General features: G+C 41.6%; 4 protein-coding genes across 10 annotated transcripts in view; 2 read left to right on the forward strand and 2 right to left on the reverse strand.

Moving 5' to 3' along the window:
• The window catches only part of PITPNM3 (PITPNM family member 3), a 75,534-nt gene extending 68,999 nt beyond the window's left edge, over positions 1–6,535 (forward strand). The window contains exon 19 of the mRNA XM_030472960.1: positions 22–6,535. Within this exon, the coding sequence (XP_030328820.1) occupies positions 22–330 (309 nt within the window). The 3' untranslated portion in view covers positions 331–6,535. The remainder of the gene's footprint in view (positions 1–21) is intronic.
• Positions 5,247–13,953, reverse strand: PIMREG (PICALM interacting mitotic regulator). Of its 4 annotated transcripts, XM_030472964.1 has the most exons (6): positions 13,664–13,945; positions 12,547–12,866; positions 11,388–11,713; positions 10,525–10,620; positions 9,606–9,652; positions 5,247–8,294 (listed from the first exon to the last, which is right to left on the reverse strand). In XM_030472964.1, the coding sequence occupies exons 2-5, from the start codon at positions 12,835–12,837 to the stop codon at positions 9,622–9,624; spliced, it is 744 nt and encodes a 247-aa protein (XP_030328824.1). In that variant the 5' UTR covers positions 12,838–12,866; positions 13,664–13,945; the 3' UTR covers positions 5,247–8,294; positions 9,606–9,621. The 4 variants fall into 4 exon arrangements, with proteins under 4 accessions (XP_030328824.1, XP_030328822.1, XP_030328823.1 ...); XM_030472962.1 differs by lacking the exon at positions 9,606–9,652; XM_030472963.1 differs by lacking the exons at positions 9,606–9,652; positions 13,664–13,945 and adding an exon at positions 12,966–13,327.
• Positions 13,954–14,978: 1,025 nt separating this feature from the next.
• On the forward strand, positions 14,979–18,838 carry FBXO39 (F-box protein 39). The gene is made up of 3 exons (XM_030472971.1): positions 14,979–16,036; positions 17,155–17,331; positions 18,080–18,838. Exons 1-3 carry the CDS (start codon positions 15,023–15,025, stop codon positions 18,206–18,208), a joined length of 1,320 nt encoding a protein of 439 aa, XP_030328831.1. The 5' UTR covers positions 14,979–15,022; the 3' UTR covers positions 18,209–18,838.
• Positions 18,839–18,906: 68 nt separating this feature from the next.
• On the reverse strand, positions 18,907–26,700 carry TEKT1 (tektin 1). 4 transcript variants are annotated; one of them, XM_030472966.1, is made up of 8 exons: positions 26,375–26,700; positions 23,346–23,583; positions 22,803–22,968; positions 22,408–22,536; positions 21,830–21,973; positions 20,368–20,590; positions 19,562–19,758; positions 18,907–19,292 (listed from the first exon to the last, which is right to left on the reverse strand). In XM_030472966.1, the coding sequence occupies exons 2-8, from the start codon at positions 23,527–23,529 to the stop codon at positions 19,133–19,135; spliced, it is 1,203 nt and encodes a 400-aa protein (XP_030328826.1). In that variant the 5' UTR covers positions 23,530–23,583; positions 26,375–26,700; the 3' UTR covers positions 18,907–19,132. The 4 variants fall into 4 exon arrangements, with proteins under 4 accessions (XP_030328826.1, XP_030328828.1, XP_030328827.1 ...); XM_030472968.1 differs by having other exon boundaries at positions 18,989–19,292; positions 23,346–23,546; positions 26,375–26,544; XM_030472967.1 differs by lacking the exon at positions 26,375–26,700 and adding an exon at positions 24,954–26,298 and having other exon boundaries at positions 18,989–19,292.
• Between the last annotated feature and the right edge of the window lie 941 nt (positions 26,701–27,641).

The following is a 27,641-nucleotide window of genomic DNA, read 5'->3' on the forward strand; positions in this document are numbered from 1 at the left end:
TCCCTTTCCTTCCTGTTTCAGTTCCTCAGTGAAGGTTATGCAGCCCACTTGGCCTCGCTGGAGTTCAGTCTCCATTCACGACCCAAAAAGAACAACTCTCGGATGATCTTGAGAAAAGGCAGCTTTGGCCTCCACTCCCAGCCTGAGTTTTTGCGCAAGAGAAACCATCTCCGCAGAACTATGTCTGTACAGCAACCTGACCCACCTTCTTCAACACCCAAGCCAGAGCGTGCCCAGAGCCAGCCCGAATCAGACAAAGATCATGACAGGCATTTGCCCTCCATTGCTTGGGTTCGAGGTGGAGTTCATAAATTTGAATCTGTCCCCTAGGAAGCTCGGGAATATAGATCTTGGATGCACCCCATTAAACTTGTAGGCATGCCTCAAAGATTTATTTAGGCAGCTTCAAACTAAAGATATAAAGGGGAACCTGTACCTCGGAGTCTTCCCTGCTCTGGAATCTGCCTTCTTACACTAACTGGGGAACTTCCAGTCTGTTCCTCTTGAAATGTTTATTGGGAAATTTTAAACCAATCTAAAACAATCACAAGTGCTTATAACATCAAAGGAACAGGAAATATCCATGGGGTTTTTTACAACAGATATATAATATCAACAGATATATAATAAAATGTGCAATAAGAGAAAAAGCTGTAACAGGCTAATTTTACTCAGAAGGACTGTGGTATCAGCTAACTAGCAGCACCCAAAACAGTATAAATAGTAGGTCCCATGGGTTACAGAGAAGGTTAATGCTTTAAACATTAAATAGTTGTATGTTTCCACTTCACTTTCAATAAAGTGATACACTTTTAAGGGGAGCAGTAGTGGGAGCTACAATAATGAGTGGTCAGGATTTGTACAGCAAGATGCTTTTTGGGTGCCTTAAACCCAAGATTTCCCTTCAGCTTACAGTGTGGGTCAACAGACCCCAATATGGGCACTCATGTTCATGTGAGATGCTAGAGACCACATAAATGGGAGAACTCCACTTACGAGCCAAATCATTAAATTTTCATGTTAGGAATAAATGTATCCACCACAATTTGAAGTGGTTAGTGTTGCTGTATACAAAGTAATGCCCAAGTGTACGAAGATCACATTGTTTTGTGGAACTTGGTGACTGTGCAAAATGTGTGGACTACTCTGAGTAAGGAGATGGTTCTGACCATCTCAGTCCAAGAGACAGATCCTAAGATGGTAAGCTAAAGGGAGCCCTTTTACTAAGGGATCTGCAAACTTCATAGCAATCACTTTTTTCATTATTCTAAAGTAGAATCTTTACACTGGAGGAGAGAAAAAGTGATGGAATCCCTATGGGTAAATTGTTTACCTTCTCACACTTTATAGCAACTGTTATATTAAGACAATCTGTAGCATTCAGAATTACAGCATTTGACCTTCAAAGAATGGACATGCCAAATTACAGATGCCAAATAGATATTTTCTTACTGATTTAAATTTCTCTCACATCTCTCAATGAATTTACTAGAAGTAAAATGTGTGAAATTTTCCCTAGGTGGTAAGGTTTCTGAAGTGTTGTAGTTAATTTAACATAGTTAACAGTTTTCAGATTCTTCATGCAGATGCTTCCACTGCACTAAATTCTCCAAGAGAACGCTCATGACTGAAACATGTTTTAAAACTTTCAATGAAGTCACAAGTGCACATAAAAAAGCTTTTCTTTAAAAGTTAAAACCAGATTGTTGACACTGAGAAAGCTTGAAGTCAGTGGGAGAGTTCTTTTTTGCTTGTTTTTACCAGGGAGTTGGGGTGGAGAGGATGTTGTGCCTCCCTCTCGTGTCTTCCCCACCTTACTGTCACGTTTTCCTAATCTGTAGCTAGATCAGAAACAGGGTCTCATAAAGTCTGTTGGTTAATGATTTTGAAAATTGACATGTAAAGTAAACAAGAAATGCGATGGAAAACTATTAAGACAGTGCAGAAGTAAACCTAAGTCTATACTCCCTATTCACCCAGAAGTTTCAGTGTGCTTTTTGAAGGGCATAGTAATGTGGCTTTTGCCTTAATAGGCAATAAAGTAGCTTATAAATTGAGATCTTTGATTTATTTTTTTTAGACATTATTTGGCAAATTGTCAGTTACCTATTTCAAATTTCCTGAAAGGCACATCAGTAATTTGTTTTTTATAATGCTTCCTTTAAGTGAAGGGGTAATCTTTGCTGAAAATTTGGGAAAGATACCAAAAGTTCGGTAGCTCACACCAATTGGGAGCAGGTAACTAACTACATTACAGGGTGCTGGCTTTTTGTGCTCTGTTGCCAAGTCAGCCAGCTACAAAATCTAAATGAAAGATATCACAAACTGCATTTGAAATAGTCTTCAGGTTTACAAATGCTTCCCCAGTAGTATCACAGTTCTTTAACCCATAAACTTGGAGGAATTATTGTATGTTCTGTCTTGGCCCACTGTGTGTAGTAATTCTAATCACATAGTCCATTTCTTCTCTTGTGCTCTGCAGCTAGGAGGAGATTGCACAGGTACACTAGACTCCATCTCCTGCCAGTCAGTTCACTGTTAGCATGCTAATTTTGAAAAAGCATGGGAATCCAGGGCTTGTGAGAATTTTAAATGTACTGAGGAGACTTGAAAGCAACATTGGTCACAAAGTTCTGTTTAAGCACTGGGTGTTGTGTAGCGTGTCTCCTGGCAGTAATCACTGTTCCTGCTGCAAAGTTCAAAGTTAATGTTAATTTAGCCATCTACCTCTATCATCCAACAGACTTCAAAATCTATTTTTCATTTTAAATTGCTGTAGTAGAAAGGCCTCCTTCCTTTCAAAAGAGAGGTGTGTGTAATTCTGTGACTGTATTAAGAGTATCTGAGCACATGATTAGAAAAATCTCCGAGGTTGTTAAGGTTTGTCTTTTACTCTTGCAGACACAATGTCATTTTGCCAGGTACCATGTCATGAAAACTCTGATTTTGTGTATTTCTATTTATAACTGGGTCACCTTTACAGTAGTCAGTGTGCTGGCTTCTCTTAAGAATATTATGAGCTAATAGTAGTAATACAAATGCTAGTGTGTGTGTATATGTGTGTGCATGATTTAGAATGGCAGTAACAATTTCAAAGTTTATACACATGGTATTAAAATCAAGCTGCAGATATTTTCCTTAACCTCATTTCCTACAATATGTAAGAGCTTATGTGGCCTTTGCGTAATTCCAACACTACTTATTGCTCAGGGATAGAATGGTTTCTCTCCTGAACTCATGCCCCCAGCTGAGCACTTTGGCAAACAGTGATACAGGTGTTAGCTTGGAGGTCAAGGCTTCATGTTAATTAGGAGCTGATCTTGTGAAACATCAGATGCCAGATGGAGTTGTTTTGAAAGCACTAGCCAGTTGACACTAAAATGGTAAAACAACTTCTGGTGGAGCTGAGAGTGTGAGCAAGATGGGCGTGGTTGTAAACATCTCGCAACTGGGCTGGCAGCTCAGCAGACACCGTGGCAGTAGCTGGACCTTATGCATGCTGAACCAGGACCTTTTTTTTTTTATCCTCCCAGCTATGCCTGGGGCGATCACTGAGGTTTGCCTGATGAATCACTAGTTTTATACATAATTTTCCTCTTAAAACATTTCCTTCTGGTCAGAATTTTAGTTATACACTTGGTACACATGAAACTGCATGCAGCAGTTGATGGGCATTCAGTTTGCAGTTGGATTTGTTTTGCTTCTGCTTTCATGGAAGGATAATTAGTCCTCCTAAGCAGGCCATTTCCTGAGGATAAGCTTGGTGCTAGTCATCTTACTCTCTGATTGCAAGTCCTCGTTGCTGCAGTCTCTGTGCAGTCAGTACTTACTTAAACTTTATAGGCTATGGAATTGTTAACATGTACACAGAAGGGAAAGGGACAGAGAAGTCAGGCAGGCGTGGAGGGTGCCCAAGCAAGATGCATCAGTAGTTTCAGCACCTTTAGTGCCTCCGGTTTGCTACAGTAAAGCACATTTTTTTCAACCTGCTGAATGGAGGAAGCATAAGTGAAACTGTAAAACACAAAACTGTTATTCCAGTGGGTGCAAAGGCAGCAGTACAAGTCTGTATAAAGTAGGCCACAGTTGGAAGCATTTACTTTGTCCTGTTGATATGGATCCAGTTTTAAATTACTGTAAAAAAAATGGCTGTGATTAATAACAGTGGTAGATTTATCTGAGATATTGTGAAAACACACCTTCACAACTGTGGTGTTTTGTGCGCGTGTGTGTGCGTGTATGTGTGTGTGACTAATGGAAGACATCTTAAGTGGAGTTTTGGGTCTGCTTTTACAGCAAATTTGTAACCAATATACTTTAAAAACAGAACAATAAAAAAAGGTTGTTTATTCAATGTTGTCTAGTTAGGTAAGTTTGAAAAAAAGATGTCATTGTACAAAGAGTGCAGAATATTCCACAGACCTGAATAGTGATGTTGATCCAAAACTGCTTATTTTGAATAACTTTTTTTTTTAAAGTGTTTGCATACACTAGTGCTCTTGGAACAGATTCTTGCTTGACCAAAGTACTCCTATTCAGTTTTGTGGTATGGTTTATATCTATCTATTCAGCATAAAATTTTGTTAGGTGTAAAAATGACACGGCATTGATGTCTTCTTGTTATTGGGGTTCATGAGAGCTGCCATTCTGATTTGTTTTCATGAAAATAGTCTTAATTCTTACAGGTTACTTCACCTGTTCCTCTAGTACCTAGGGAATTCACTTCTAAACAGAGTTAAAACTTTCACTGGTTATGTAGAGGTGGAACTATCAGTAAACTAGAGGAAAAAATGGCACACCCTAGTCTACTAGATTAATTCATTCATTAGATTGTCTAGTGGATAGTGTCCCTGCTGTGGCAGGGGTGTTGGAACCAGATGATCTTTAATGTCCTTTCCAACCTAACCCATTCTATGATACTATTAAAATAAGCAGAACAATTACACTTTATCTGGAAGCTCCACCATTCTGCAAAACAGCTTTTGTTTGCCATTATTAGTGCACAGTTGTCCCATTTATACATCAAGGTCTTTAGGCCAGGGCACTACTAATGTGTGCATTTAAGCAAATCTCCAATACTTAGATCTGTAGCGTCATCATGTACTTCACAGAATAAATTTAGAAGGGAAAAGAGGAAAATTTTTCCTTCTTCCTATATTGTTTCTTGTCTTAAATTTGCTAAAATATAAGCATTTTTAACAATACCTGAAACCAATAAGTATTTCCAGTTTTTTTTTAATTTGTAAGTGCAATAGTTGTTACTGAACAAATAGGATCTTCCCCAGGTTTTTTGTTCCCCCTCTTGCATCTAAGCCACAGAAAGGTGAGTACATTAAAAAATTACTAGATGACTGGAGTAAGGGCACCTTTTTAATAAGCTGAATAATGGAGAGGAGATTGTACACTGAATCATTTTTCTGATTAGAGCTTAAAATGTGGGATCTGAACTCAAGATTTCTGCATTGAAATGTTCATTTCAGGCATGCAGGGGAGAAAGTGGCTCTTTCCATCCTCATCTGGAGCTGGTACAGGATAGAATTACCATAACCACAAAGCTTTCCAACATACCTCCTCAGCTTCTCTAAGAGCAATGATTCCTCATGGTCCGTGTTCATAGCTTCAGCAGAAATTGTGGGTTTAACAAGGTAATTTGACTTCCGTGATGTTTAATCACTCAAGTGTAAATATAGGTTCCTACAGATGATCCTGAATTCAGTCCCCCATAAATACGGAGGTAATAACATATTTTTCTGGATGAAAAGAGCTCTTTTTTTCAGAAATAAGAAATGGCCTGGAGCAGCTAGAATCCTGTGCCATGGACTCTGGAATTGAAGTCAGGTGTTGGTATTTCCTCTTTCCCTCATTTTAGTTCAAGCCCAAGGTAAGGGGATTACAGTTTACCCTCTATTTGTATTTATCTCAATAAGCTACCTTTAAAACCAAATGTAATTGTGGGGGACAGGGGAAACATGGAACAAATTTGATAGTTCATTTCTCATTTGTAAGGAAGTACAGAATTTACAGTGGGGAAGAGAGAGAAAGGGGGCAGGTTTACTGGAGTGTGCTGGGAGATGATATACTAGAGATTACAATGTTGAAACATAATTTACAGATTGCAAGCTTTACAGAAAAGGTAATTCTGGGAGGACTGGTGTAGGGCCCATAATGGCAGTCCTCTCACAGAACCCCAAGCCTCCTGCACAACTTATTTTTCTATTTGTGGTGGAGGAAAAGGGCAGTCCATTTACAACTGAATTCATACAAGGAAACTTGAAACTGTACATGTTCTTTCAGTCTATAGTTTTATTAGGTGTGTACTTTTAAATATTGTTTGTCAGTGAGAAGGTTCTATCTGGTGACAAGTGTTTATATTTCTTATGGCTGCCTTGTAAAGATTCAAAAATGTACAGTAATGAATTTCTTAATATGAAATAAGGAGTAAGATTTCTACAACTGGTAAAGATTTTGATGTGAGCTGGTTTTTAAAATCTTATAACAGATTAGTCACTTAAATAAAACCTTCCTTGCCTTTAAACAGTGTCACTGATTTTTCTTACCCGTGATGGGGGAGGTATTGGATCATCATCTTACATGTCCTAGTAGCCAGTGGAAACAGTATAAGTGGAGGCCATTTAATACATCTGGCTATCTGAAATAATAGTTAGATTGGAGCTTGACATTTCAAAAGGAACAAGGGTTGGAGTTTTATGAAGAGTCACATGACAAAATATTTCAGTAATGAGATACCATATCTTTGTGAAGGCTATATAGTAGTTTCAGTATATGCAAAGAATAACTTCAAGCTACTATTTCCATATAGAAAAAAACACAACACAAAACACATGCATGAAAACTACCTCAAGAAATATCAGAAACTAAAGATTTCAGTCATCTGAAAAATCTGGAAGTTGTTTTTGTGTTTCTTCTTTCAATATTTTGAAACACACTAGTTTGACCAGAAAAAAGAAAAATCAGGAGCAAGTAAAATCAATACTTACACATAAATCAGAATTGATAAGGACTGCTTCCAATGTTTATACTTTTAGTATAAACTTTCAGTAGTTCCAGTTAAAACTGTGCATCTCAAAAATTATCAAATAGAGCAGTTTCCAAAATCAATCTTTTGTTTTAAGGTTCATCTTAGAGTGAATGTAATCTGAGAAGCTAAAGCTGCTACCGTGGGATATAGCCCTGGGGATGAATTTTAGAAGCTTGAGAAATCTTTGCTTTAGTTTGAAAGACTAAACTTTATTAAACTGAATCACCTACCAAAAAAGGCTTATCAAATGAATGTTATTTTTAAAAAAAAAAAAGCAATTAGAAGCAAAATACAGGTATCAAATGCTTAGTAGACTTCATCAAATAAAATACATGCAGTCTGATATTAGCCAATAACAGTTGTTGTAAGAGGTTACATTAATTATAGTAACTGATTTCTGAATATAACTAAGACAGATGGTATAGTACAAAAGCAATGCTTAACTCAACTGCCCACATGCCATCTAAAACAGCAGCAAGAAATGACATAAAGTTGCTCTGATTTGTCTGGAACCCAACTACATAAAATGGGATTAGTCAGGCTTATCTAATAGCAATCCTTAAGGCCATGAATTAAGAGTCCTAATGTGGCTCCTCTCTTGTGGAGTGAGTGACTCCACAGAAACCTGTTGCCTTGGAATGGCAGTTGTGGTCACAACTCAAGCCACTGTTGTTTCATTAACTTCCAGTTAAACATGATGTTTAAGAGTTTTGGTTTGTTCATATACAGAAAAAAAATGTTAGGCTTTCAAAATAATGGACCAGTACTTTCAGTATGCAAAGTACTCAAACTGAAACTCACGGCAGTTGGATACCAGTCTACTACTATTACCTATGCTTCACCCCTCATTAGTCTGTGGCCCTTGTTCTGGCCATTCCTACTGGTCAGTTCAACATAAGTTTCAAAGTACTTACTGCCTTATGAGAGTCACATTCAAGATGGTACCTCATCTCAGCAGGAGAAATACACGGTCGTACAATTCTGATTCTCCTGTTCACTTGAAAAAAAAAAAGCAACAGAAGTCCTGACCTGCTTTGTCAGGAAAGATTATAAAATGTAATGTCTCGCTCAATGCATAGAATGTACCCTTTCAAGTCCTATACAGAGCTCTCCTTTGAATGTGCTCATAAACCAACAAACAGTAGTTACATCTCTCTAAGTATCAAGTGCTCGATGGTGTTTCTTTGCTCGCCTTCTGATAGCTTGAGAAAGTCTTTGTGCCATTAGACAGTAGTAGTTTGATACTGCATGTTGCCTGCAGAAGAACAAGAAGACTCCCATTAGCAGCCTGAAGTCAGTAAAGTTAATGAATTGGTTGTCACACAAAGTGCTGGAAAACTGTTAGATGGAAGTGAGGAAGAGGAAGAGGTCTGGGACCTGTATGCTTTCACTGTATAACAGTTCTAAATACTAGCAAGAAAATATTTTTTACCTTCAGTGAGCATAAATGGCAGTACACAAATGAAGTACTGCAATACTTTAGGTAATAACAGGAGCATTTCTTATGATATCTAAGTCATTAAAATGAAAAATATTAGAACAATACATGGAGCTGGCAACTATAAACAGTTTGAAATCAAAAGTTTGTTTCCTCATGAAAAGATGAAAAGGGACCTCTAACACCAAACCCACAGCAACTGATACCAGAACAGAAAGTCATATGCAAGACGGTAAGGGCAACTCCAAAACATTATTCCAGGTGACAACCTACAAACCAGCAGTGACAGAGCACACGGCATGCACCTACACATGCAGGAGAACTGGACCAAACTGCCTAGTGGAAACACTACACATTGTTTAAAGCTTCAGTCAAGCATTTGAATCTGCTGTAATTTTTCCTGAAAAGTTACAACAATCAACATGGTACACTTATCTTTGTTGCTAAAATAGGACATAGTGTTCAGGATTTAACAAAAGGAATACTTCAAACATAATGGGTGAAGATATTAATGTCACAATACAGATCTCAGTGAAGGTAATAGGCATTTAACTGGTAATGGTTCAGTGAATTGACACTTAAAGTGATATTTAGAAACTTACAGCAAAGAATTCCTCTTCCTGTCCATTTAGGTACAATTACTATGTTTAAAAATGCTAGCAGTGCAGGTATCAAGTGCTCTTACTGTGATAGCATAGTCTTAACTGCTAAGACAATGCTAGGGATGGAAAAGAAAGGCTGTAAAATTAGACAGCTCAGGGTAATAGCTTGTTCTGTCATGCTTTGTGGTCTTCATTAGCAATAAGTGAGAATTGAGGTTGAGTGACAAAGACATTAGTACCAGTAGTTTTCTGATGTGGGTGAGAAAAGCTGCTGTTTGCACAGAAGCCCAACTTCTATGCAGACACACAAGGTTTTGCTAATCCACAATGTAGAGGTGAAATTTTACAACTGCACAATGATCTGCTGTGGCAGAGACAGCCACAGTCAATCTAAGGGAAGAACCCCATGGTTCTGCATAATACTTTAAAGAAGAATGAGTTAATAAGGGTTTCTCTCTCCAAACAGCAGGTTTTCTCCCCACAGATGCATGCAGGTCTAGACAAGGTAAATGAATAACTACTTTACCTGGTTGATATTATCTTCAGTTACGAATGAGAGAAACTGTCATATCACTAACAGATGGGAGATATTAGGAGTGAGATTTAGTGGACTTTCAATGGATATGATCATTAACTTAATACAAGATTTAAACTATAGTTATCTAGAAATGATCCCATTGGTAAAAATCGAACTTTTGGAATTATGTAAGATTTTAAGCCCATGCCTCTTTGTAGATAAAAGTACTTAATGCTAAGCTCTCTCTAGGGGATTTTAGGTGCTTGACATTTAACTACTGAATGCTTGACGTCAAGCATTCTTCTAGAGAGAGGAAGTAGTTTAGGGAATTGCCCTGTGACAAGACTTCTGACCTTTAGTTTTCACTGTGTTAATATGTCTAATTCAGAATGACATATAACCTTTACAAACACAGCAGCCTACCACCTCATGGTAGTTGTGTGTACCACCAAGGTGTTGTGTAAGTTGCTTCTGCATCCTCTAAATTTTTGAGTTATGGGTACATAGACTATCTGTTAATATAATGCTACATATTAAAAGGATTTTCTTATAGATGTGCAGGCACCAATGACAGTGTCAGTGCAATGGAATTCCCTCTCCCCCTCCCCAGCCTGGACTGGCACCTCTTTTAGACAAAGGCAGGGAGGTACTGTTCTCACACAAGGTCAAAGGTAGGCTCTTGTTGGGAAAAATCTGACTTCCACAGCAAGAAACCTGAAGACAAGAGGAGCGTTTGACAGGTTTTAGAAGCTTCTAGTCCAACTGCAGATTTAACCTGCATAGGTATCTTGAAGAAAGAAGGGGTCTGCTACATTACAGCTGAGAAAGTTCTGCAACTATTCCTCATCCTGTGTTACAAGGACCACATAGCCTGCAATTGATGTCTGAGTGGGAAGTAACCTGTTGCCAGTTGAGGGCCAGTATTTACCTCTCCTCTTGCACAATGGCATCATCAAATGCCTGGGAGATACGCTGCAACTGGCAAATCCCTGAGGAGATCAGCTCCAACTCGCAGTCAAACTCTCTGCAAACAGAATGGTCATTACTAAAGATCAGACAGGACAGGCTGACACTACCCAAGCCTCTATCCCTGCAGTAACAACTCTCATTGCCTCTAGACTTAACCCAGAGAAGTTTAGGGCTGTAGAAATTATGCTTTTGATTCCACTGACCAAGTGCTTCACATCTCCATTCACCCCTAAGAAAGCTATCTTCCAATTCAGATACTGGGTTCAGATTCACAAGGCTTGGACTCAGCTTCTAGCTCTAACATTTCTTATGTGACTTTGACCAAAACAAAAACCTGTGTGCACATTATGAAGTTTTTCCCTAGCTCACAACTTTTATCTAAATTGGGTTAAATCTTTGAGGCAAGAATCTTTCTATGCTCTATAAAGAGCTCAGCATAAGATATTTCAGGTATCTTTGCAATACAAACAGCAACTTTGGAAAAGTTAGAACTAAGTAGGAGTGAAATGCATTGAGAGCATTTTTCTTTACTAGAAAGTCATTAGCAAAGAACTTGGGTCTGTCTCTAGTGCCTGATGGGGACTGGTGCTGAAAAACATGGTGTAAACTTACCCAGTGGGAAAGGGATTTTAAAAAATTCTTCTCACAGCACAAAATTAAGTTTCATATTTCAGCTTTATGCAGTGCTCAGTCCCTGTCTATACAGGATGTGTAACTACTTTCCTAATTATTCAAACAGTGCAGCCTTTCAGGGGAACAGGACAGCAACCTTCATCTCCTGCCTTACACAATGCTCTAATCACAGAAGAGAATGTGGCTCACATCTTTCTGCTGGCAGAAGCAGGAGATGAATAAGGACTCTTCAGTGCTGCTGCTCTTCTTGATCTCCGGAGTGAGACAGCATCTTTACCAAGCCAGGATGAGAAACCCCTCCATTCTCTATGTTCTGGCACCCGTTTTGGCCCAGGCAAGGCTCTTTTGCTGGATCTTGTGCTGCATTTGGAATTGGCTGCTGGAGTAACACTCTTCTTATGGCAAGGGCTTCGAGGTATACTGCTGCTTTTCTTGGTAGAACAGCTTCTGCTGATGGATTCAGCTGGAAAGGTCACCATCGAGTCTACTGGGCTTTGGCAAGACTTCTGTATTTTCTGAAAGCAGCATTAGACAGACATGTTATGCTAAACAATCTCAGTTAGCCTGGAGTTTGGAACTGGAATAGCAAGGAACATTTGAGCTGAGTCTCTAGCTTTCATTTTCATATCAGGTTTAGTCTAGCATAAATGGTCTCAACCCTCTGTACCCATTTGCATTGGAGGAGTCATTTGCTCCCACAGTCCTTGGAACTTGTCAAAGACTTCAGACAGCACTGGAACAGAGCTCCTCCTGCTCTTATGCAGGAAAGAGCCAGGTGCCCTAACATATACTTGAGACACTTACTTATAAAAAAAACCACAACAGATGTCTCCACCAAAGGGAGGTGCAAGCTCGAGTTTACTACCCTGCTACCATCTAGCAGGTTTTATCAGTCCAAATTTAGATTGACTAGAATGAAGAACATGCTAATAAATAGTATGGGTACAGGAAAAGGAGTAAGGAAAAAAAAACAAACAAAAAAACAAAGTACTACACATTTCTCAGAAACAATTCTTTGCAAGCAGTGGCAGTCTCTATCCACCTTCCTCCTTGTGAAGGCTGCTCTGCCATGCATGATGCCATACAGGAGGAGAAAAGCATTAATTAGGAATAAATGTTTTGATGAAATGCGTCTGTTTTCAACTTTCTCCTTGTTCTGCCAGATGTCTATACTTTAGGAAGGGTATTAAACATTTTACTGATTAGTAGCTATAAGTAGCTACAGCGTGCAAGTGTGTGGGACAGAGTCTCTGGAATACAGCATTCTGTACAGAGTCCAGAAATCTTAGTACTGAAGTTGAAGCAAAACCTAAACTGTTATCCACACCCCACTGCAAAGGCAGAGTACCTGGGACACTGTTCCAAAAGCATTTTTTGCTGTTCTTTTAATGCTCTGAAGAGATTGGCACTTCTCTCTTGCTTCCAGACTTTTCCAAGTAGGGTTCTTAGGAAAATTCAGCTCTACTTGCTTTAATGGTACTCGCTTCCGTAAAGACATGCGGATGGAATTGAGAGAAGTGAAAGATGCCCTTCTCTTGAATTTGTCAGGTACAGGGCTCTCATTCTCATCGAAGTCAGCTAGGAGCTGGTGTTTCCGCCAGGCCATCGTTGCCTTTACATTTTGAAGTACAGATGCCATCTTGTTCCAGTTCTTGGTCAACCTTATTTCTAAAATAATCAGAATGACACCAAGAATTAAGACAGAGCAAGGTACAGAGCAGTGTTAAAAAGGAGAAATGGAAATTGTTGAAAAATATATTCAGTTACATTTGCCTGAAACAACAAATTCAGAGCTGAGCAGACTTTTACTTGGAGGCTTGAAGGAGAACAGCATTGATGTCCACAGCTATTCAGGTCTATGTACGTCCATGAGAAAGTCTTACACTGCATTTCCAGCACTGGACATCACTGCAGATCTGGTAAGCTGTGAGACTCAAGCTTGTGAGGTAGAATGCTCTGTAACTGCAAGTTTCTTGTTGGTGTCTCAGGCTAAGGTCTTGTAGCCCAAATTTTGCCTTCATTAATCAAAACAGCCTTCCACTACCATACAAGTTTACACCGATATTAATGTAAATATATAGTTTAAATTCTCCATTTTCACAGCTATCAAGCTAGAATACTGCTAGCAAATTACTTCTAAAAAGCAATTGCAATGCAAATGTATTTTAGCAATCTGAGTTGAGAGTGAATTAATTTCACCAATGCTTACTTGCAGATTATTTTTAATAAAAAAGCTGGGAGGTCTCTACTCTCATTATACCACATATTAGGAAAGCGCATTGCTATTCCTTACTACCTCTGATCTTCCAAATTGTCTCTCACAAGTACCCTTGTTTGTGTCAGAAAGCAACGAGGCTCATTGAAATCTTTTCATCATGAAGGCGTTTGAGATCTCAGGCCCTTAACGCCTTCCTGCATGTGGCGACAAGTAGCGGCTGCCAGCCGGGTGAGCACCCGGTTCTCACCAGCTCGCGGTGAGACTCCTTTGGATAAGCCGCAAACTGCTGCAAGGTGCTGCCCAGCCGCACCGCCCAGAAGCTGGACGCGGGGCTCCTGCGGCGAACACCGCCGGCCGCGTCCTCGCGACCGTGCCCCGCGCGCTGTCCCGGCCCGCGGCTCCCTTCCCCGCGCTCGCTGCTGACAGCTCCGCGCCGCAGGAGCCGGCACGGAGCGTTACTTTACTCGCCAGTGCCGGTTAAACAACCGGTGTTTATAATCCAGCCGCCGCTCGGGTGATGATACTCACAGTCCCGCCGCCGCGTTTGAACGACGCCCCGCCCACCGCGGATCCGCGGATTGGCGCCCATTGGCTGCGCCCCGCACGCACAGGGGACGTGACGGCTCTCGCGCCTGCGCCGCGGGAGTGGCGGTGCCCCGGGCCGGGTCGGGGGCGGGAGGAGTCGGCCCTGACATCACAAAGCGCGCCGGGCTTCTCAGCGCTGCGGGGGTGGGGGGTGTGGGTCCTGAGGTGCGAACGGACGATGAGCGCTGGGAAAGGTGCGGGGAGTTGAACGCTTGCGCAGCCCCGCCCCGGGGGGGAAGTTGCTGCTTTGTGGTGGTTTACTTCTGTCCGTTGCCACTACCCAGTTGTCTTCTGACCTGCCAGCCCTGTCTGTTGGAGCCCAATGACCGAATGTCCTGCTTGAACCGATGGATGGAACAGTCTATATGGCTTATTACTTTCAACAGGGATTGTACCTTTGTCTATGGCAGGGCACTGCCTCAGACAATTGCCATGGAACAGTACCCCCAGAAGGATAAGAAAAGTAATTTGCACTAGTTTTGCGCCAACAGCACTATTCAAATGTGAACAGCCCAAAGCAGTGGATACTTTTAAGACACCAGGTATTAGGCCACAAAACATTAGTAATTACAGCTGATGCTAAACAAAGGTTTCTAGAGGCTATGGCTGCTCTGTCTGCAGTTGGTACCATTTCACTGCTTACCCTAGACCGAAGGCCAGAAAGTTAAAAGATGTATCCTGTGCTTGTACTGTGCTTGTTCTTCACTCATTGGTTGGTTGGGTTGGGTGGGTGGGTGGGGTTTTTTTGGGTTTGTTTTCTTTTTCTCCCGTTTTGGTTGGGTTTTGTTTTGTTTTTCTTTTGATTTAGGTTAACTATAGTTTAGACCCAAAAGCTTGTTTGCCCCTGGCACCTTAAGTAGAGAAGCAAAGAAAGGATTGTTGGTTTTGAATGCGGAGAAGCAAACTTTCAACCATTTGTGTGGAAGCCTATTCTGTTGGGAATGGCAAGAAATCTACCCACAGCTTTCTTCATCTAGGTTTGGCTCAACACTCTGAAGAGAAGTGAAAAACTGTCTTCTCAATGGAAGATGATTGTGAACCTGAGCAGAGCTCCTGGGCTCATTTACCTGATGTCTGTCTGAGGCACGTCTTCCGTTGGTTAGATGACAGGGACAGATCTCGGGCTGCCTTGGTCTGTAAAAAATGGAGTTGCGCCATGTACTCAGGATCCCTCTGGAGAAGAAGAACCATCACATTCTATGGCCGACAGTCAAGGGCACGGACACTGGAGTTTCAAAGTGCACTGTGGTATGTCAAGAAATTTGGCAAGTATTTGGAGCACCTTGAGATCAAGTTATCAAATCCTTCCAATACTGCCTTTACCCAGAAATTTCAAGTGACTATGAGAGGTCTTCTTTCACATCTGGGTAAGTGTAACAGTCGCCTGGTATCCTTGAGCATCAAGTACCTGGAATTAGACCGCTTGATCTGGAAAAACACGGTCAGGGCTCAGTTTATCAAGAACTTAGCTACCTTCCTGAAAAGAATGAGCAAACAACTTGATTATCTCAGCTTAAAAGGAGCAAGAGTAACTTTGGAAGAAGGCTGCGAGCTTCTGAATTCTCTGAGCTGCTTGACAAATAAAAGCTTTGTATCTGAAATCAATATTGAGGATTTCTTCAGTCTCCACCTTCCTGTCTACAGCAGCACCTTGTTCCACCAAACTATGTCCAAGTTCCACAGCCTGGTCATCCTGACTTTCAATTATAACTGCATCTCTGATGAACTGCTGGACATCCTGCAAGAGCAGAGTGCTCATTCCTTGTGTGCCTTGAATATCAAATGTCATATCCGTGACCCACATGGGCAAGTAGTCTTGGGAATGTCATGGGCAAACTTGGCTAAGAGAGCCCCAAAACTGAACGTGAACTTCTTCTTTGAAAGAGTGATGAAGCATGATCACCTAGCCAGGATCCTGCTAGTGGAGATCCCTGTAAGGACCATCAGTCTAAGGAGCTGCTATTTCAGTAACCCAGACTGGACAATGAGACCTACCCTCACCAACCTCCTTCCAGCCTACTGGCATGTTCTGCAGGTAAGAGAAACAATAATGACACCTTACTGCAGAATCACAAAGCTAAGCAAAGTAATCATATAGGCCTTCTGCATGTCATCAGTCATCAACAGGAATTCCTGACTGCCTCTGTTTTTTTGTTCAGAGGGTAATTTTCGTAAGTGAATCATTCTGCTATAGTCTCCATCTATATATAGCAGATATATATCTGCTCCAGCTATAGTCTAGTTCAGGCAGTTATCTTTGTCCAGTTACAAACCCCCATTATGCTAGTCTTTGCTGTCAGGCTGATGTCAGGTTGCCCTCATAAAAAGCTAAACCATGAGAAATACAGGTGGTTGTAGTATCAGCTGTGAGCAAAAAGAACCTTTCAGGCAGGAAAATGTCATTTTTGTAAGAGCCTTAGGCTTATTCTTGGTAGACACCTTCGTGTTTAGTAACTGATAAGTTTGTAATCCTTTCAGATTTTTCTGAATCACACCCTTTTGCAGGGAAATCTGCATGTGAGGAAAATAGTCTGTACACGTTGTTTGCTTACAGTGCTGTAGCCTGCATCAACCTACACTGATGGTTTTGCTCCATTTTGGCAATGCAGAAATGTCTTACAGCACACGTAAATTAACTGGTGTCCATGTAAAAGTACCAAGGATGTGTCACCAAAGGTGTGCAACAGCTGACCCATATAAATGAGCATCAAGTCTTTGCATGCCTGAGAGAAGCACATGGTTTTATATCCAGCTGTTGCTGACAGCATCGTAGAGTTTCTAATAAACACAGAGATCTGTAAAGCTTCTAGAAATTGTCTTTCAATCTGCTGTCATAGCTGGGATAATTTCCAATATGTCAAATAAGATCATGGCGTGAGCTGTGGGTGCAGCATTTTCTAATGGTAATAGAAGTTGTCTATGTCCTAGGACTGTATGTAACGCACATGGGAACCCCCATCTTAACAGGAGAGTGGAGATTATTGTAGCATTACTGTTGTCGTAATACAAAACTGATTCTCTGCTATCAAGGTACAAAATTGATCTGCTGACAGTCACACGGGTTCAAACAATTGGGAAACTTATTTATTGAACTCTCTGGCTGTGCTCACAAGCACTGTTCTGCAGTACTAACCATGATTGTTCTTTTTCAAGAAATTGACACTTGAGTTAAACAATGGCCACGAGCTGCTGGATGATGAGCTGCTGCAGCTCATCTTAACATGCAAGAGGTTGTTATTCCTGAAACTCTGGGCATTTCTAAGTGTCACCTTTATCGAGAGGCTGCTACAAAACCGTGTGGAAAGGAAATGCATTTTGACTACCATAAAGGTAAGACTTTGTGCTTCAGAACTCCCATTCCCTTCCTCTCTCCAATACCCAGAGAAAGGTGAGGTCCCATGTGCACAGAAAGGTCACTTACAGAAATGTTAACATAACTACCTCTACTGTATTATGTTTTAGCATTATACAGAGTCTGAGAACCACTCACAGCAATGGGGCTTTCCAGCGTACTTTACCATGTACGGAATACCACAGAAGTTTAATTAACAAGCCCCAACAATTCCACAAGTCCTTCCTTGACTGGGGTTCCCTCTGCCACTGCTAGCTCAAGCTAGGGATTCTCCATCACCTCCCTGGTCCAGTGCTTATGCCTATTCTTAAATTGAGGCAGGTGGGTTGAATCCCGCTGAACTGCAAAAAGATCTAAACACACCTCACATCAGCGATGCTGTGTTGAGCTGGGGCCAGACCACAACTGTAGCTGGTGTAAACCATGCTGTCATGCTTCTTTGTGTGCTAGATTCTGAATTCCGTAGATCCTCCCAGACCTGTGCAGATCCCAGGGATGTATCAGTTCCAGGGGTAAAAGGAACCTTGCTTTTCCCAAAAAGTCTTTGGTAGGAGATGATGTTTTCAGTCAGTTTGGAGTGAAAACAGAGTAAAAGCTCCAGATTTTAGTCAAACCCAAGGAATCTGGCATCTCTAGATTCCTCATTAGTCACAAAGGCTTCTTGGCATGAGCTTTAATGGGCTTAGCCTGCTCCATGTATCTGAGACATGACTGTCATGCATGCAGGTCAGGATTTACACAGCCCGACCAGAGAGCAGTGAGGAGGATCGGCTGTTGCGCGATATTTACAGGAAGTTCAAATACCTGATTGATTCAGAGCTTAATTATTTTGTCATCACCTACCCACTGGTGTAAACCACAGGGAGAGAGAAGAACCCAGTGACATCTGCAAGCAATGAATGGATCCTTTGGAGGGTGTTAGTAAGGAATTTGAATCTTGGCAGCAGTGCCTCTAAAAGGAAGATATCATTACAGCGAGAGAGAGGCAAGGGACAATTTTACACTCCATGCATTAAAATGTTGGACTTGGGAACTGGCTTCCTATGTCTCCAGCGTAATTTATTCTTGTGCCTGCTTTGTTTTTCCTTGCCAGAACCAAAGGAAGCAGTGAGCCCTTTTTCACCCTTACAGGCATCTCAAGCGAATATAAGGCCATCCTCTTTTTTTCAGCAGTTCTCATTGCAGAGCATCAAACACCTTACCAATGAAGCCCATTTCATTGTTTCCATTTTACAAATAGGGAAACTGAGAAATGGGTTGAGGAAGTGGTTATTCAAAACTCAGCCTTGGCTTGATCTTGACTCAGGTGCAGTCAGATGCACTATCCAGTCCCTACCTCTTGTTAAGTTTGATATACACCCTGTGCCTCCTTAACAGCAGATATTAAGAACAAATACCATGGCTACTCCTGGGAGTCACCCCTCCCACTCACCCAGCTTCCAAGAAGTGATTTATGAGGAGACTCCTGTTCTAGCTTCCACAGTTTCTACACCTTTCAATGGCAAAAGATACCACTGGTTGCACACACGATAAATAACATGGCAGAAGGGACATTTCTTCTTATCCTGGGATTTTATTACCAAGTGGAAGATCTCATCAGGTGTTCTAGAGCATAGATAGCTGTAAAACAGAGAGTTCTAAGTACTAAATCTGTTTTAATTATCTTGCACAACTAGAACCAGGACAGCATTGAGCCAAACCAGTAAATCTGGAGGTTTGTCAATAAAATGTCAGCAGGAGATGACTCTGGAGAACACACAATCTCCCAGTGTGATGGCTTCAGAAGTTGTTAATGTTAACAGATGCTCTCATTTGCATGCAGAGCACTTCATCGATGTACAATGTATTCTCCTTTACCTGGATCTCCTCCTCCAAGGAAAGCTGTTGTCGGCTCAGAGCTTTCAGCTCGCTCTGAGCCTCTGCTAGTGCATCCTGTAACCTAACAGGGAAAAAGAAACAGACATTACTTAAAAACACATCAATAGGGTTTTTTCATATGGGATAAGAATTCTGAGGAAGGGAGGGGAAAGAAAAAAAAAGATGGAAGAGGCTTCACATAGAGACATGCAGCTTCCTTTAAAGTGTCCTGCCCTTGAAGGAAAAGCAATTCCCAGCTTTTCAGGGAGAAGAGGTGGGATCCTATTTACTTTGACTCATTAACCTAGTAATCTATACCACAGATTTTCTCCTTTCTCCATTTCCACTTGCCTTTTAATATTTCTTGTAACCTCTTCAACTTCACTTATCAGCCTGTATTGCACTGTGTCATAACAGAATTCCACATTGGGACGATGGTTTCTTGCTTCCAAGCGGGTTTGAGCCACTTTAACAGGTCCTTCTTTATCAGCGATTGCTTGCTTTAAGGCTGCAATGTTCTTCTCCTGTGAGGCAGTCTCATCCATCACCTTAACAAATTCAACAGAAGGAAGTGCTGCACACTGGCTCTTACAATGGGTAAAATTGTCAACATCTTTAATAGTTATAACAACCACAGTAACACTCATTATGTTAAAATGTTATTTCATCAAAGGATATTTTACGAAGGTCAGACAGGATTATGATTCCTTCATTGGAGAGCAGGTGACACTTTTCTGAGTGAAACTGGAGATTTATGCTCAGCAATTATTTTTTAATATTAACACTCAGTTTTCATGTATCAAATTTCAAGCACGTTGACCCTGATTTTATAAGTTGTTATGCTCTTATATTACAATCATGAAAATTCTGTAGGATCCCCATGTAACTAAAAATCACAAGGGAAATCCTGACTTTACTGACGTCTACAGCAACACTTCCATCAAATGATTCCAGAAATTCACCTCTCTAGTGGTGCACACAGAGCTGAGAAAATTTAAGACAGTACTTTTTTTGGGTGTGTGAAGTGGCAGGGGCTATCAGTATTGCGAAAGTAAAATTCTTAAAGGAAAGCAGCTCAAGCCAGTGGATTGAGAAAACTGGCAGATAATCCAAGCCCATGGTCTCTACTTTCTCAATGACTGTCCCCCACCACTTACCATTGCAAGGAGTGTCTCTAGCTTGTGCTTGGCATCCTTGACTTCCTTCACCCTATTTCTAAACGCAGCATTCACCATCTCACATTGCTTGTGCATGTCATTCGCTGTCTGTGAGAGGATGCCATCAATAAGCACCCTTAGTGCCAAAGAATTGTTTCGCTGCTTGTCAGCCTTTTCAACATTTATGTTTGAGAAATCTATCCAGTCTTCAGGGCTAACAAAACTGAACGAGATTCAAAATAAAAGGTCATCAAATGGCACGATCAAACCCTCTGTGACTTCATAAATATATAATTACTCCACAAAACCGAGAACAAAGCAATTCTATTAACTGCATGTCCCTGTGAGTGCTAGTTGTGCTGGGAATTCTACAGATACAAAATAAGTGTTGCAAGCATTTCAGAATGAAGTAGACAAGGGTAGGATGGAAATGAATTTGCTAAAGTCACACTGCAACTTTGTACCTTTCCCTGATAAAGTATTACGTTGTGGGGGAAACACAGATTGTAACCAATATTTCTTAGAACAACTTTCATTAAGCAAGCTGTTATTACTAATATTATTCAGATGTTACTATTAACAGAAGGTAACTATTGACACAGAACATTCACTTATTCTCTTACACAATTCACCACCTATAAGACAGTGATTTATAATATCTGGTTGGAGCAATGGTTGGAAAGCCAACCCCCAACTGTATCGCGGGATTAGAGGGTCATACTTGTGCACCAGTGGCTCGCAGGCAGGTGTCTGGTAAGTTCCTCAGAGGGTTCCTTGTTTTATTGGGTGGATATATAAAGCTGTAATTGTCATTTACATATAGCAGCCAAGATCATTGTGCCCGTAGCCTGAGTTATCCAACCTGTCATTGATACACACTAACACACTAGCAGCAAGAGCGGTCAGTCTCCTTGTGTTCCAGGTTTGTCAGTTCTCGCAGAGCCCATAGTCCTTGTGAGACTGTCTCTCACACACTGCTTTCTCAGTATGTTTCCTCTTCTCAGCCAATTTTTCTGTGGTAGCTATTTCTCTATCTAAACCATTCACACTAACTAGCCCACACAGAAGGGGCGCATTTGACAGGTTAATGACCGAGTCAGAAACTGATTCCACACCCCAGGTGTCCCAGTCCACCGTTCTCCGCACTAGGACACCCTGGGACAGGAGAGGAAACTAGATTAGGAAATCTGTTCTGAGTTTAAGCAATGTGTGAATTTTTCCTTAGCTAACTGTGAGCCTCAAAAACTGTTAGTAAACTGCAGCTCACTGGGAACGTGATTATTGTGGCTTATTTCAGACATGTTACACAGATACAAAAGTGATGGACAGAAGTGTAAAAAAACCAAACAATCTACAACAGACAGATGATGGCCAGATATAGTCTCTTTTACACAAATAATCTTGCTATTTACTGGGACAGCTCATACTGGCTGTATAGTTACCTTTTGTCAATTGAACTTACTTTCCTTCTATTCTCACTGCATTATCAGTGTATCTGGTATCAGGAGTGTTGTTTGTCAAGCTAGTACAGTAATCATCAATCATCAAAGCTGTGAACTTGTCCTTCAGATCCATTTCCAGGTTGTATTTTGCTGAACGGTTTAGTCTAGGAGAAACAACCAGACTCTAAGCCAAAGTGTTGGCACTTACAGGTGTCCATAACATGCATGCATATATGCATTAAGTAATACAAATGCTGTTATGGAGTTCTTAATGTACAAAGTGTTAGGTGCAAAGTCCCAAAATCAAGAGCATGAAGCTGCCTCTACACAAATTGATGGTACAATTCCAATTGGAGTTAAAAGCACAGGACTGGATCATGAGAAGACCAGGTGTTCTGTGCAGGTACTTTGAGTTCTAACAAATAGAACTTCTCAACATTACTGATTGAATGGCATGAATTAAGATTGACCTCCTGTAACTGTTTAGCACTGAAGGTACCTTTGGACCTGTACTCAGCCTGACCCTACAACTTCTCAGGAATATGACTGTCCTACTTTTTAGCTTATCAGTGTTCAGTTACACACTTTGCCTCTGCACCTGATTTGCTCATCAGTTTGTTCCAACGTACGTCCAAGCAAAGCAATAACACCCTGGAGGATTTCAACTTCCTTCACCAGTTCCTCTTCCACTTCATCATGCACCAAGTCAATCCCAACTCTCCTCTGCCTAAACAAAAAGAGGAAAACCCATCAGCCTCGTTGTTGAAATGCCTGCAGCTAACAGAAGATGATGAAGCCCAGCTTTCCAAATTGAAGACTTTTTCTTGCCACAAAGAAGTTTTTCCTTTATGACCTTAGTTCCCCAGTGTTATAACACCTAAATCAGACTGTTACTCCACTGCCCTTAATTTACAGCCTTTTCTATTATTTGTTAAAGGTTGATTACCTAGATTTATTTTCTCTCCCTGAATGTTTTACTTCTGATTATCTCACCTGTTCAGGAGACACTTTTGGGCAATGACAAGTGGCTCTTTGCAGCTTTCCAATGATTTCTCCAGCCGAGTCTTGAATGTTAACAGTAACTCTGTCTCATGAACAACTTCTTCAAGTTTGTTACTTAATTCTTGCTTCCAGAATTTTATTTCTTCCTGTCTCTGCTCTGCAGAATGAAAATTGTAAACAGGTATTAATACCAGCCCATCTTACATGCCAGACCACTGTGGGTCAGATCTTAGATATGACTGAAAATAGACTTATTCCATAGTGGAGTGCATGTAATCCTGTAGGCTGATGTGTGGACAGTTTTGCAACCCTGTGTCAGGAAGTTTGGTTGGAATAGCTTTCTGTGTGTTTTATCTATTTGTTACAAAATAAAGAGTCTGCCTCAAAATATTTTGTAAAAGGTTTTTAGTTATTCCATGAAATCAAAGAGCATGACATTGACATATACGCCTATTCACTGGCAATTGATTTTCTAAGTCTTCCTTAAACATAAAGCTCAACGTGTCTTGACATTTGCAGACTACATGGGATTACCTAGTTTCTTGTTGACATCACTTCGGGTTTTCTGAGTTGTCTTTTCTATTTCATCCAGCAGCCTCTGACTCTCAGCTATCATGCGCTCTGATCTCGATTTCAGAGACTCTGTACTGGCACACTGCATCCTGGCTGCAATGTCCCATTCTGAGGGATGAAATTTGGGTGGAGCTTGCCTGGCCATTGTTTTGTAGAAAGTTTCTGGAAATAACACAGGTCAGTTCTTGGAATGTGGAACCTGAAAACAGGAATAGCATTACATTTGGCTGCAGAAACAAGAAGGGAAAAAGGCAGGTACATAAGGGTGAGAAAAATTCTTGCCTCTTTCACCTGCAAAATGACAGAGGTATGAAAAGATTTCTTGCACAGGGCTCCCCAAGACTTTGCTATGGGGTGGGGGAGAGAGTTTGGAATGGGAGAATTAAGAAACAGAAGAATTTGGGAACTGAAGCTAGGAGGAGATGGTTGAAAGTGGAACTAAGAGGAAAATATGGGCTGTCTGCCATAGGAGGGAAAAGTGAAAGAAAAGAAGACGTAAGGAAGGATGAAATTACTAAATGGACAATCACAGAAAACTGATAAAAAGTGAACAAATATAAAAGATAATCTCCCACAGTTTGGAGAAGTAAACACCTTTTAAGAATATGGCTGGAGAGGTGAATGAACTTTAGGTTGTAAAAAAGAAATGTAATGGTCATTAGAGAAAAAAAAGAATAAGCTGAAGGAGGAGGAAATACAGCAGGTAAATGAGGAAATGGAAAAGTCTAGGGAGGGCTGAAGCAGAACAAAGCGTACTGGGAACACGGGTTTAATGTAGAGTGAAAACAATGCCCCAGATCTATACTAAGTCACAACAGTTTATTAATTTTCCTATTCTTGCACTATGCTCATCCAGTGCTCCTGAGACAATTTCTCACCCCAAATGCTCACAGCTGCTCCTCAGCAACACACAGTTTTGCCCACACTTCAGCAGATGTACCCTTAAAACAATCCCCATCTGCCTCATGCACTTCTTGGCTGACATTGCTCCCAGGGTCAAACCCTGGCTAACTGCCACGTGTTCACCTCCCCTTCACTGGAAGGGGTTTGCTCCCAACTGTCTTCCAGCCTCTATCTCCACAGCAGCAGCACATGGTTTCTTTTGAAATGTGCGACTAAACATTCCAGGAGGTGGCTCAGAGCAGCAGGGAAGGTAACAAACCGGTTGTCATGGGAGCAGCAGCGCTGCCTCCAGCAACCTCCTGCTATTGCCTCTAGTGGGAGAGGTGCCAGCACGCAGCAGCCAGTGGTGCTTCCTTCCAGCTATTTCTGGTTAAGATCTGTCTGGAAATACAAACGTGTTCTTTGCACATTAGTTGAGATGGTTCCCACAGCTTCGGACAGTAATTTTTGATCTATTTAGTGCAGAAGTGCATTAAGGTTGTGAACGCATATGTGTAAATACCTAGCTATCTAAAATGTCAGCCATAAAATATCCTTAGCAGTATGCGCCATCTTTGTGGCAACTATATTCTTTCCTGGACAAAAGAGATTGGGAGCCAGCCAGAAGAAATGAAGGAGACAAAAGAGCATTACATCAGATGGTACAGTTATGCCCCCTCTGAATATCTCTGATGTAGTTCAGATGAGAGCAGCATTTCTCAGAGTTCCCAACAAGGTCCAAAGAGATTGCAAACTGAGAAGGAAGCAAGTAGCATTGCCCAGAAGAAGTTGAGCTGGTCCAAGACAGAAAAGCGGGAAGTAACTACAATTGCTGGCTGGAAATACAGTGAAGTGACAGCTGGAAAGCTGTTCATGATCTTCAATTTAACAGGAGCTAAATTCAGTGATCATTAAAACTGGTAACTACAGTGCCTCTCGTTCCAGCTGCCATGGAAAGAGAAATCTGCACATACTCCAGAGGTGCAAAAAAAAGGTTTTTTTAACCGAAGGAACACTGTCTTACAGAAAAATGCAGGCATTTCAGAGTTAGCCAAAGAAAAATACAGGCTTCAGAACATAGGGTTCACATTACCCTGGGATGAGAAGGACCTAGATAGTCAAGAAGCAGCAGAGAATGGGGTGCAAGACAAGCAAGGAAAACAAAAAACATAGACTGACTGATACAGGAGGATGGAAAGCTGTGGTCACAGACACTCGGCATGCTTCTGATTCACGACGTGAAGCATAACTATGACTAGGCTGAACACTGATCAGAATCAATTACATAGGCCACTTCTGAGGCAGACCTGTAAATCAGTTTATATGGTACTGCACACATGAAGTATGCAACTATTTGTATAAGAGAGCAATACTTCTATGGACTGTTGCTTGATTTGTACATTCTGCCTGCCCTTGGTCCAGATAACACTTCCTCCCCTCTCTCTCTCCCCCCGGTATTTTTTTAACACATTATTAATATGCTAAAATAAGTTGTTGAAAGCAGTAATTTTTGCCACATGAACAGCTGGAGCAGGAACTGGAGACATTTCCATAATAACTGAAAGATTTCCAATGACTTAAGTAGATCTGAACTTGGAGCTAGTTTGAACCAAAATTTACTTTGGCCACCATGAGACAGAGCATGTATGAGGCTGCATATTAGTTGGCTTCCACAAAGTTTTAATACCTGTATGTACTCTCAGTAATATTCCAAGGCTTTAATGAGCAAATTAAAGACAGGTGACAAAATGATTCATAATAAACAAATGAAGAAATGCTGAGCAGCAGTTGGCAGTGGTTGAAAACAACGAACATTTTGTTTCTGAAAACGTGCTCAGTCACTCTGAAAGCTGAGCAATCCTCAGTGACGTTACTCTGAGACCCACAGACCTTCATAGTTTTGTTCTGAAAACCCAGTATCTGGTGCTGCCCTGACCTAACCTGTGAGCGACACCATAATAAAGTAATTCATTTGTAGTTACCAACCCTAAAGTTATTCCTCATTGTTAGCTTACCATAAAAAATTATTTCCTTTTAAAGCGTTAATACCAAATTTACAACTGATCCTTCAATATGAATTATAGAACATACGAAAATTTTGGTTTTACCTCAGATGGTTTTCAGGGGCTAAATCACTGCAGATTTCCTGAGGCTGACAGCAGCGGTGTTCGCCAGGTAACAGGTAAAACCAGCCCAGCGCCGGGACAACCCAGAGGAAAACGACACCGGAACCGCCCGGCCCCGCCCGGCGGCAGCGGCCGGCCCCGGCCCCAGCCCCGCCCCAGCCAATCAGCGGCCGCCGCAGCCGCCCCGCCCTCTCCTCGTTAACGGTCGCAGGGTCGCGCACGCAGCGCTGTGACCGTCGGCGCGCAAAAAGCTCCGTGGTGCGTCCTCGCGCTCTCGGCGCAGGCGGCGCCGCTCGGGCTCGCGCGCGGCCGGTCCGCGGGGGCCGCAGCGAGTCCTGCCCGCGCGCTGCTGCTCACCACACCCCTGCCACGGCCTGGGCGAGGCAGCGCCTCGCTGTGGAGAGCGGCGTCCGCACAGACAGGCTGCGCTGCGCGCGTTACTGATGGAGAGGTAGCTGACGTCCTCAGTCTGGAAAAACACCTTATGTTTTATGTGGATGAGTCTAATTAACCAGCATTAATGAGACTAGAATCTAAATGAGTTACCATGGTCCTTATTAGATGCGTTAAAATCACCACAGATAGTCTCATTCTTCAGAGGATTAAACAGTCATCGAAACTGCTGTGACAGTGCGTTGAAGTGGGAGAGTTCACTAGCTTGAGCTGCTACTGCAGCATCAACTGATCGCTTTCAATGTTGCTGAAATTGCAAAGCAGACTGACGTAACAGGTCTGAATTCCAGTGTTCACTAGTGGCTGGAATATACTTTATGAAGAGAGCCGGGCTGCTTGAGCCTGGAGAAGAGAAGGCTCTGGGAGACCTTAGGGCAGCTCCCAGTACTTAAAAAAAGGGGCCTATAAGACGGGGACAAACTTTTTAGCAGGACGTATTCTGATAGGACAAAGGGTAATAGTTTGAAGCAAAGAGAGTAGATTTAGACTAGATATAAGGAAGAATTTTTTTATGACGGGGGTTGTGAAACACTGCCACAGATTGCCCAGAGAGGTGGTAAATGCCCCATCCCTGGAGACATTCCAGGCCAGGCTGGATGTGTTTCTGAGTAATCTGATCTAGTTCAAGATGTCCCTGCTCATTGCAGGGGGCTGGACTAGATGGCCTTTTCTCTAGTTGGAAGGGACTAGAGGTCCCTTCCAACCGAAACTATCTGTGATTCTATGTTAATTCCACTGAGGCTTTATGTAGACACAGAGCTATTTTAGCAGAACCAAAAGTGACTTTTAAATGCAC

This window comes from Strigops habroptila (genome assembly GCF_004027225.2).
Source record: "Strigops habroptila isolate Jane chromosome 13 unlocalized genomic scaffold, bStrHab1.2.pri S16, whole genome shotgun sequence".
Classification (NCBI taxonomy): Eukaryota; Metazoa; Chordata; class Aves; order Psittaciformes; family Psittacidae; genus Strigops; species Strigops habroptila.